Source organism: Vigna angularis, chromosome 10 (assembly GCF_016808095.1).
Source record: "Vigna angularis cultivar LongXiaoDou No.4 chromosome 10, ASM1680809v1, whole genome shotgun sequence".
NCBI classification, from domain to species: Eukaryota; Viridiplantae; Streptophyta; class Magnoliopsida; order Fabales; family Fabaceae; genus Vigna; species Vigna angularis.
Window position 1 is genome coordinate 26,285,492 of NC_068979.1, and position 11,308 is coordinate 26,296,799.

The following is an 11,308-nucleotide window of genomic DNA, read 5'->3' on the forward strand; positions in this document are numbered from 1 at the left end:
TGTTCAACACTATATGCACACCTTTCTAGAGTTTACTTGTGTTTCATAATTCATGATGGAAAAGAATGTGGAAGCATACCCGAGTTTGCCATTGGTAATGATGTGGAAGATGAGATTATTCACATAAATGTGATCTTCTAAATGTAGAAGGTTTATAATGAATAGGACGATTACCGAATACTTTACAGTTGATGGACTATTTACCAGATACCAAGGACTACACCCACACCCCAAAGGAGTAAGTTCAATGTTGCATAGCGGATATCGATAACCAAATACCGAATATTATGTTTTCCAAACCAAAGGTTATATCCATCCTTTAATAAGCAAGCTCCTCACTAGAGTTAGAGTTTCATTTGTCGATACATATTCATGCCTACCAAAAACATTCTCACATTAGATAAATTAGCCAAAAATGGTTGTACTTCGTCACAAGTAAACTGACCATTAAGCATATGGATCAATATGCCCATAACTGAGGCCTATTTATGTTAGGCCCATGTTAAGCAAAAACACCTTTATAAATATTATTTTTATCCTATTTATACTCTCTCTTTTTTTGTATTAATACACCTTTAACTAGAATGTCTAATCAAAATACTAACTTGAGCGTTGAAAAATCTTTTACAAACACCCACCATTTAAGACAAAAGAGACTTGAAACATAAGTACATGAATTAATAAAGTAGAAAAAAGACTTTGTACTATAAAAATATAATTTAAAATTTCGTTACTTCAAACTTTTGTAATGTATAATAAAAGTTACAATTGTACAATTTACGAAGCCAAAAAATCATTTCTAAATTATGTAATCATCAGAAAATTACAAAATGAAAAAAATATTATAGAGATGCAAAAGAATCTACCTATCTTAATTAGAATGAAGCCCATTTATATTTAGGCCCACCATCATTGGAGGCCATATCTTAAATAAAGATGTGATATTATCGTTTTATAAAAGTATATATAATTTAATCGTCTTATAACTCTATTTTTGACAGATATTATTTATTCATATATTTTTACTTTTTATCCCCTGAAATACATTTACATTGTTGCCCATAGTTAAAAAATTTTGTATGCAGTTGTTCAAATTTTTACAAAAAGAGACACCTGAAAATAAGTCACTCCATACATGTATAATTATTCGTACAGATAATTCTTTTATTTTTAATTCACATTTTAGTTTCCAATATGCCATTTAATTTATGTAAAACCATCTTGTTTTTCTTTTGTTGTATTCATTTTCAAATATTTCTCAAAACGTTTTCTCTCACTCCTAAATTTCTATTTTTCTATTTTTATAATTTTCATATTCTATATCCTCTCTCACATCCATTCTGTTTTCTATGACTTCAAGTTCCTTCTAGATTAACTTTGAATATCTTAAATAATTTTGAAACTTAAACCAAACAACATAAATATGTTATGTAAAAATTGTTAAAAATATATTACATTTAAAACTAATACATAAAACAACAAAAAATATTACAACAATTAAATTAACTCAATAAAATAAAAATATATATAATAAAAATCGTATGTGCTTCTAGTACAAGCGATTTATTTTATACGGTAAACTAATTAAAAAAATTAAAGAAAAAATATATGCTTTTAATCTAAATATTTTCAGTCAAAATTAATTTTAGCTTTATAACAACTAAAATTGTCAAATGTTGTTTACTGTTGAAACCACGCGTGGGTCTCTGTTTTTTCGCGGCACCTTCCATCGGTTTCTTATTTTTCAACGAAACGAACACAATTCTAAGTCTCTTGCATTCTGTTTCACCCATTACTGTTCCTCTTTTCTGCGCAAACCCATTGCCACTTTTGGGTTTGTGTACAATTTACCATACCAAAATAACCTTCTTTGCCTGAAAATTCAGGTACCCTTCTCAACTTTTCAGCTTTCACAGGTAATTTTACTTGCTAAAAGGATTCCTGATTTCTGCATGATGGGTTTCTTTGACTGCATTTTGTTTTACTTTGTGTTACTATTTCTGAAGCATGTGCATTTTGATTCATGAAAAAGCATGGAATTTTATCATAGTGTGGTGGGTTATTGGTTGTTACCTTCTTCAGCATGTAAACCAGTGATTTTAGAAGTTGAGGACATGATATGTTTGAGTATCTTTTTGGTTTTTGAGACTGTTTTCTGAAACCATTTTACATTATCCAACAATCAATTCCTCATCCAAAATCTGTTACTTTTGAAAGTTATTTCCAAAATAAGTGTTTTAATAAACAAAATGTTGAAATAGCTATTAGATACTTCATCAACTTTTTCTTCTATGTACATCTTGTTCAACATCCTCAATTCCACCTTCTCCTTTATGTCCATTGCTTAAGCAACATTGCTGAGATGTATTTCGAAAACCACAAGTAGTCTTTGCAAATGGAATCAAGGCATACCCTTATATGTGATGATTTATTTTTAATTTTTTTCATAGAGGGGTATCATTACGAAGATATTATATATATATATATAGGGTTTGCTAACGCGTACGTCTGTTTTTTAGTTGGTACATTTTAGCAATGTGTACTGAGTAATGTGTACTGAGTTTTAGTAGACAAAAATATTCTTCTGTATTATGGATTCTAAGTTTTAAGGTTAAGGGTATTTTAATAATTTTCATTCTCAAAACAAAAAAAAAAAGAAAAACCTTAAACTCTTGCTCACCTCCTTCTTTCGTCTCTCTCACTCTAACATTTTCTTGTCATCCTATGGTAGCACCAATTAAAAAAATCAGAAACATTGACCGTTAAACAATCTTACAAAAAATGATTTTATAATGAGTTTTCATTTTATAATTTTTGTCTTATCTAATTTTATCCAATTTTCACAAGCATAAAGAAATTGGTAATTGAGCTGGAAAAGAAATACTCGTTGTTAAACAATTTCTTACAAAAAATAATTTTATAATGAGTTTTCATTTTATAATTTTTGTCTTATATAATTTTATCTAATTTTCACAAACATAATGATAAAGAATTGGTAATTGACCTGGAAAAAATCAGAAACACTGGTTAAATAATTTCTTACAAAAAATGATTTTATAATGAGTTTTCATTTTATAATTTTTGTAGTATATAATTTTATCTAATTTTCACAAGCATAATGACATCCGAAGGAATTAGTAATTGGCCTGGAGGGTTTTTTTTAGAGATGATGATTCAACATATGCAGATGATGAAATTAGAGAGGTTAGTGAAGATGATGAAATTGAAAAGATCTTTAATGAACCTTTGCATGAAGAACTCTTTACAAAAACAAATTATTTAATGGCAATTGTTTTTGATTTTTTCAATTGGAACTATAGTAGGGATGACATAGAAAAGATTGGAGTGAGAGAGATGAAAGAGAAAGGGTTAAGAAGAATGAGAAAGATGAGTAAGAGTTTGAAAGATTTTTGACGCGTTAGCAAACTCATATATATATATATATATATATATATATATATATATATATATATATATATATATATATATATATATATATGGCATTGATATCTATTTAAATTCAAAACTTTATTACGGGTCTTTTATTTTATATAGTATATAATTTTGTTATTTTTTACTAGAGACTTTACCCAGACTTGAATTATTTCCAAGAGAGTTTATTGTCGATTGTTTTACCTCATTTGCTATTTCTTTGTAGTGGTTATCTGGGTATGCTCCAAAATGTTAACTTGGCTAGTTTGTTTTTTTCGAAATCTGAATGTTTATGCTTCTCTCTATCTTGAGTAAGTATCTATTTGTGTTTGAGATTCCTTATATCACTCAGATTTAGTGAAGTAATATGTGGTTTCCAAAGTGCCTTCCATGTAATATTGCAAATATCTTTTGGCTAGTTTATCAAAATTAAACTCAATGATAATTACTTAATTTACTTTGTTTTCTGTTTTTATGGTGTTGGGTTTGTGCTAGAAGTGAAAAATGTTTGGGTTTAGAAAAGCAGCGCCACCAGCAGCCGAGGCAGATAAGGCAACAACCCTTACTGCAGAAAAAAGAACTGTTTCAGAACCAGTCCTCCCAGTTCAAAAATCAAAGGGAAACCCTTTTGATGAAGATGATGATGATGATTGGGTGAGGAAGCCTTCCTCCACTGCATCAAAAGACAAAAACAGGTACAAGAATGATTTCCGTGACTCTGGGGGGCTAGACAACCAAAGTGTGCAGGAGCTGGAAAACTATGCAGTTCACAAGTCTGAGGAGACAACAAACAGTGTCAACAATTGTTTGAGGATTGCTGAGGACATCAAAGATGAAGCCACAAGGACCCTTGACATGTTGAACGAGCAGGGTGAGCAGATAACCAGGACCCACAATATGGTTGTTGATACTGAGAAGGATTTGAGTAGGGTATGACTATATCTGCTTTCATTTCTATGTTCAAAGTTCAGGTTATCTTTTTCTGATATCATCAAGAGTTTATTGATATCTCTAATAAGGCAGCATTTTGGTAAATAACATTTTAATGGCCTTCACCATTTTCAACTAATTGGAGATTCACTTTGAATGAACAATATAATCTGTAATACTAACTTTTATTACCTGCATTGGTGAGATAAAACATAATTATGATTGATTTATGATGCTCCTGCTGTTGCATTTTGATCATTCATGTTTTAATTATGAACATTTTAATAGATCTTTGTTTCCCCCTTAGAGCATAGGTTACCTAGTTCACTAATATTTTACAGCAAAGGTATCACGATTCTGAATTACGGATACAGTTGTTGTTTTGATTACTGTCTATAATGGCTGCATCAACTTTAAACATAGCATGCTATACTGAACTAGAGAAAATTTTAAACAACTATTTGAAGAAATTTAGAAGAAAATGAAAGCTCTGATTTCGTTTTTTCTTCTAACTCTAATGTTGTATTTATAGTTCCAAAAACTTAAATTGTGATTATCAGGGTGAAAAACTCTTGAACAATCTTGGGGGCATATTCTCCAAACCTTGGAAGCCAAAGAAGACCAAGAGTATAGACGGCCCTATAACCACACCAGGTTTTCGCTTCTCATCCTTCCCTTTTACAACTCAAAAATTTTGGTTTTTTTCTTCCACAGACCAGGCAACAAACAGTACTATAATGGAATGTGGTGTATGAACAGATAAGCCTTCGAAAAAGGATGTAACCAATAAGGAAGATAGGCAGAAGTTGGGTTTAGCTCCTTTGCCTAAGGGACGCTCGGCACCTACCACACCTCCTAATGAATCTTCCACTACCTATGAGAAATTAGATGTATGTGTTTTTCTCTATTATGCTATGATATGCCTATTAAGTATTGGTTTTTCTCTATTATGCTATGATATGCCTATTAAGTATTGGTTTTTCTCTTTCATTGTATTGTCTCATGGTGTTACTGAAACAGTATGAGAAAGCTAAACAAGACGATGGACTCTCGGATCTAAGTGACATCTTGGGTGATTTGAAGGGTATGGCAATTAACATGGGAACTGAACTTGACAGGTAAATTGTTTGCCATTCTTTCATAATTATTCTTATTGTTTATTGTTCGGATTCGCCATGATGTTCTGCTTATGAAATGGAGCAAATGATAATCTTAACCATTGAGCAAATGTACTGTGATAACTGCAGGCAAAACAAAGCTTTGGATAATCTTGGTGACGATGTTGATGAGCTGAACAATAGAGTCAAAGGTGCCAACCAGCGTGCACGCAAATTATTAGCGTGAAGTGACAGATGATAGCCTGAAACTGTTCGTGAGTTGAAGTTATTCATTTATTGTTTATTATTAATTTTTTTTTTCAAATTTTCCACATCACTGTGTTACTGAAATCATTTGCCAAAGGATAGAGATTTTGTTCCTGTTTGGGATTGTTTGTTTTTTACTTTCCAACAGCAGCAAAAAGTTGGCGTATATAAAAATGAAGTATGATATAGTTTGGGTGAATTATCTTAATAAATTAGTTCAACTCAAAAGACGTGTTAGGAATATTTATTTTTACATAGACAATTATGTCTGAGTAGTTTATATGTATCATACAATGGCATATTGTCCAACAACACTAACAAAAGAATAATACGGAAAAGGGCCTTAGCATTTGTGGCGAGGAGCTAAGTGTCTTATTTTGTTTTCTCTAAAATTGAATCTATATCATTATCATATCCACGTTGAGAATTCAAGGGATTGTTAGCTTAAGAAAATGTTTCGAGCTTTTAGGCTTTTCTTCGTTTTAATAGATCTTGAAAAAACTGATTGAATGAATTTGAAGGTAAATTTTTTATTGTTTATTTGAGTGGATTTGAAAGTAAGTGAGAATGTATTTTGAAAGTAAATTTTTTTACTTTGTTACATCAATCAAATCTTACACTAGTTCTCACAAATTTTACTTTTAAATCTAGTTTCACTTAAATTTAAAGCCAAATCCTCTCAAATTCATTCAATTACTCCATTTAAGTGAACAAGTGATTAGTTTCGGTTATTAAAACTTTACCTTATTGTTTGCTTTAAAAAACTGTATAGGATGAAAATGAATAATGACATCAAGAAAGTAAAAGCTATTTTTATTGTTATTTATAGAAAGTTTTGAAAATAATATATAAAATAATATTTCAGTTATTAAAAAGAAAAATAGTTTATCAAGCCAAGGATATTAAATGATGTTGACTCTTCTGTTTAGAGATGAAAACGAGTGAAAATAATTTTTATTATCTCATATCCATCAACAGATTAAAAAGTCATTCTCATATTCAAACAATATAAAAATTTTGTTTCATTTCCATCTCTATATGATAACTAATATTCTCATACTCGTATACGTAATGATACCCATTTTTTTATTGTTTAAATATTAATTAATTATTTTTAGAAAAAATAAAAATCACATAAGGTAACATAACATTATCAAACATTCAATATAAAAAAACACATGCTCATATCTTCATTGTCAAATATTTAAAAAAAAATTATAATGGTGTAAATTTTAAATCAAAATTTCAAATAACAATTACATAAGAATGAAAGAATTATATAAAATATTTCATAATTACACAAAATAAAATTTTATGACAACTGAAACATCTATAAATTTTGCAAACATTAATGAAACAAAATTGAAAAAGTTAAAAATTATTTTTAAAAATTATAAAAAGAAAACTAAATATTTAAGTTTAAAAATATTTCAAATGTCTTATTATTAATCTCTTTTCTTATATATTGATAAAGCTGATATTGACGAAATCACACAAAAAAATATATTAAACTAATAATAATTCAAATTTAGACAAAAAGTATTTTTTTGAATTTAAATCTAGGTTGAATGGAGTAAATAAGATTTAGGATAATAATATTAAATTATTATATTATAATAAATAAAATATTTTTATGCAATTGTGATGATAAAATTATACTTATGAGAATAAATTAGAAAATAAAAATAATTACATAAGAAATCATCAAATAAAAATTAAACGACAAATAAAACTATTATAAAGAAATAAAATATCAAAACTTAAGGAGTAAAAATAATCAAATGTCAAACCTAAAATCTATTTTATTAACTAAAATTGATAATACACCATTTGAATATGATGACACAAAAAGAAAAAAGAAATATAATCAAGATTATGATAAGAAAAAAATACTTTAAAAATTTATGTAAATTTTTTAAATATAGAACAAGTAAAAAATTATAAAAGAGAAGAAATAAAATAATATATATATATACTTTATTAATAATGTAATATAAATTTATTTTTTATATTATTTATGAGATTAGTTTAGTATTGATATGGTAAAAACACATAATATAATTAATTACATACACAACATGTTAATTTTGTTAATATAAAATTATTAATAATGATGGTGGAAACTAACATTATCAACACTCTCAAATTTAGAACTTTTGTTTATTTTCAAAGAAAAGGTGGCTTGACACAGAAAGACATATAACAATTAAGCAACAAGTCACAATCATTGTTCATGTACACTATTCTTTTAAATCAATCTAAAATAGAACGTATTTCTCTGTAAAGTTTCAGTTATGGTGTCACAATGCTATTGTCACAAAATTACATAAAAATATTTTGTGAGAGACAAACATATAAATTTTTTCTGTCTTCCACCACTAATTCCACACAATTTAACTGATTTTTGTTTTAGAGCCAAGAATTTTCACAAATATGCTAACTTCACAAGGAATTTTACGGGATTTATTATGGCTAGACTAAAAAATAAATTTGATCTTTTCTTAAATAACAAAGGCACTTTGAGGGCAATTAGACCAACTCATAACTTAGCATCCTATTTTCTTATGTTTGAAAACCTAAATGAAACCAAACATCATTTTATACCCACACTAGTAAAAAAAAACTATTTTAACGCACTATATACGCATCAGTTTTACTGAAACCGGAATGTATAAAAACGTGGTGGCAGTTTTGTAAATACATCGGTTATTTTTTAACCGGTGCCTATGTTTGTTACTGTCTCGGGTAGAAGGACAACCAAAGCATAAAAGTCATGTCACTTCACCACTATCAAGGGGTTTTTTTTTCTGATAAAGCGCTATTATCTCGATTCAACTCAGAACCGAGGCATAATCTGCGTTACAAGGGTGAGCTAACAGAAAATAATACAAGATAATATACAATAACTGCACACATCTACCCTATTCAGATATTTATCCCCAATCCATAAAGTGAATCACATTCCCATCATAAACAATCACATTACCACAAACACCCGTAGTGTATCCCTCCTTACCCTAGCATACCACTTATTCATTAGAATCTATCATTTCAAGTCTTATGACACTCAAACCCATCCTCTTCCCTCTAAGACTTTTTCCTAGAATAAACAATGCCCTTTAACAACACCCTAAGCTCTCATAGACCTTCACTCGATCAAATTATTACTCTCACCATCAAAGTTCCTGCCTCTTTTGCTAATGACCAAAAGTTTCTATCTTAACAATATAAATAGGAGGTGTTTAATATAGTAACAAATATGTATAAGATTAATTGTCATTGTATTGAATATACATATTGAGCACTTTATTTATAATAGAAGAAATATGGACAAAGTTCATAATACTAATAAGAAGTAATAACAAACTAACTAAAGATAAAAGATAAAAATAAGATATTTATCTAAGATATCTAATAATAATCTAATAGAAGACATACATAACCCAATTGGGTTTATTTTCTACATATTTATAAAAGCCCATTATTTTCATAATATAATAAAATAAAATTATCTTTAACTTAATTAATTATATTTTAATATTTTTATTTTAATTGATTAGGATAAGTCCCTAAATAATATATTCTATTTTTTTATTATTATCTAATAATAATATCTAATAATTATTTTTCTAATTGAATAATTTTTCACCAAATCTCATTTTTTAGAAAATCTTTCAAAATAAAATAAATCATTAAAATAAAAATAACAAACTATTTTATCGTTTATTTAAATAGTTAACCACATTTGTATATTTTTTCATAATATTAAAATTTCTAGAATCTCACATTCCCCTACCAAAAGCAACTTTTTCATCACCAAAAATGTACTTACAATATCTTCTGCTATTCTATTATAAGACTTCAGAGAAATACTTAAAATTATAGTTAAACAAACACAAACATAAATTATTATAAATATTAATACACATCGCGGTTGCACGTAAAACAAATAATAAAAGACATAAACATATATTATGCACACAACAAGTTACCACCAATCTACAAGAATTTGCTCTAACCATTTGTGTTACCCTTAACTTCTATAATAATTATCTTTTCTTATTTTAAATAACGACTCTCATGACTACAACATTTTCTAGATTTGGAATGGGTACTTATGAAATATTAAAGTTTATATAATTTTGAAATATTGGAATTACATAATTATAGAATATCATACAATTATGTAATATAAGATATCATATATATATATATATATATTTATTAAAAAAACAATTTATGTTACTGTGTTTAAAGATTTTTGTTTTGTTGAGAGGCTGAGGCAAAGAAGGTCTGTCTCTACCAGTGAAAATTAGTGTAGATGAGAAAAATAATTTCAACAATGATATTTAATTTATTAGGTATGTAAATGAAATATAGATATTTAAAACAAAACCCAAGCATACCTAAGAATTATTATATTAAAGTATGTTTTAATGTTCAATACTAATATAAACAATTCAATGATAAAATATATATAAGTTGGTTATTTAAAGTTAAGGGCAACAGATAATAAAAAGATAAAATGTGTTTTTGTCTTCTCTACTTTAAAATTGATGAATTATTTTTATATTTTTTGAAAATATTTTATTTTATTATTTTTTATACGTATATTTAGTGAATGATTATGTTTGATTTCATTTGGTGCAATGTGAAATGCATATATATAGTTATATGTATGTATAGTTAGAAAGATATCTTATTAAAGATATAAAATAATTAAAAATATCTTATTAAAAATATTGATAAGCAGAAAATAAAATAATCAAAAAGATAATCAAGAATATTTAATTAAAAATATTCATAAACAAATTATAAACAACCAGCCAGATATTAGGTAAGTTTGTTTATATTTTATTTTGTTTATATTTTATTGGACTTATGTCAGTTTAAGGTCCATAATACAAATTATAAATAGAGAGTCAGTGCCACAAATATGCTTTACTCACACTCCACTACATTCTATTAACGTTCGATTAGAACTCAAACATACAATTGTGAGGACATTCTATTAACGTTCGATCAGAACTCAAACGTCACTGCACTTCTGACAGTGGATAGCATGTTTTCCGTTAGACCAATTTTGTGTAAACCCTTTGTGATGTCCGTTTTCTGTGTCGACTTCTTTTCGCTTTTAGTTCTTATGTTTTTCGATTTTAGCTTAATCATGTTATGCTTTCGTTACTAATGTTTGTCAAGGCAAAGTTAATAAGATGTTTTTGTTTATGAGAATTGTGCAAAGTTGATGATCAATGACAAAATTTATGGTAGATCTCGTTATCAAAATTGTCTTTACAAAAACCACTTTATAAATTAATGAGCTCAGATATTAATGAACTATATAGAAGTCAAAAATCAAGAAAATTAATTAACATAAGCAGATGTGGTTTGTAATAATATTTCTTTAATAATTTCTTTAATAATTTTTCTTTAATAATTTTACAATTTCAGAGGTTTGTAATAATTTTTCTTTGTAGAAACTAAAACACGAGATTCTCTTTTCAGGAAACGAATGCTATTACAAATTGGTATAGTGATGTTTTATCTTAATCATTGTTATTACAAGTTAGTATAGTGTTGTT

At 27.4% G+C, this 11,308-nt stretch overlaps 1 protein-coding gene across 1 annotated transcript; it reads left to right on the top strand.

The window, feature by feature from the left end:
- Window positions 1-3,931: 3,931 nt before the first annotated feature.
- On the top strand, window positions 3,932-5,866 carry LOC108342644 (putative SNAP25 homologous protein SNAP30). The gene is made up of 5 exons (XM_017580438.2): window positions 3,932-4,362; window positions 4,923-5,016; window positions 5,122-5,252; window positions 5,383-5,480; window positions 5,610-5,866. The coding sequence occupies exons 1-5, from the start codon at window positions 3,937-3,939 to the stop codon at window positions 5,704-5,706; spliced, it is 846 nt and encodes a 281-aa protein (XP_017435927.1). The 5' UTR covers window positions 3,932-3,936; the 3' UTR covers window positions 5,707-5,866.
- Window positions 5,867-11,308: the final 5,442 nt, after the last annotated feature.

Bases quoted from the DNA above. Each gene is read 5' to 3' on its own strand.
- LOC108342644 (XM_017580438.2), top strand. From the start codon at position 3,937: ATGTTTGGGTTTAGAAAAGCAGCGCCACCAGCAGCCGAGGCAGATAAG. The intron at 4,363-4,922 runs GTATGACTATAT...TGTGATTATCAG, and splicing joins CTGAGAAGGATTTGAGTAGG to GGTGAAAAACTCTTGAACAA. The intron at 5,017-5,121 runs GTTTTCGCTTCT...GTGTATGAACAG, and splicing joins CGGCCCTATAACCACACCAG to ATAAGCCTTCGAAAAAGGAT.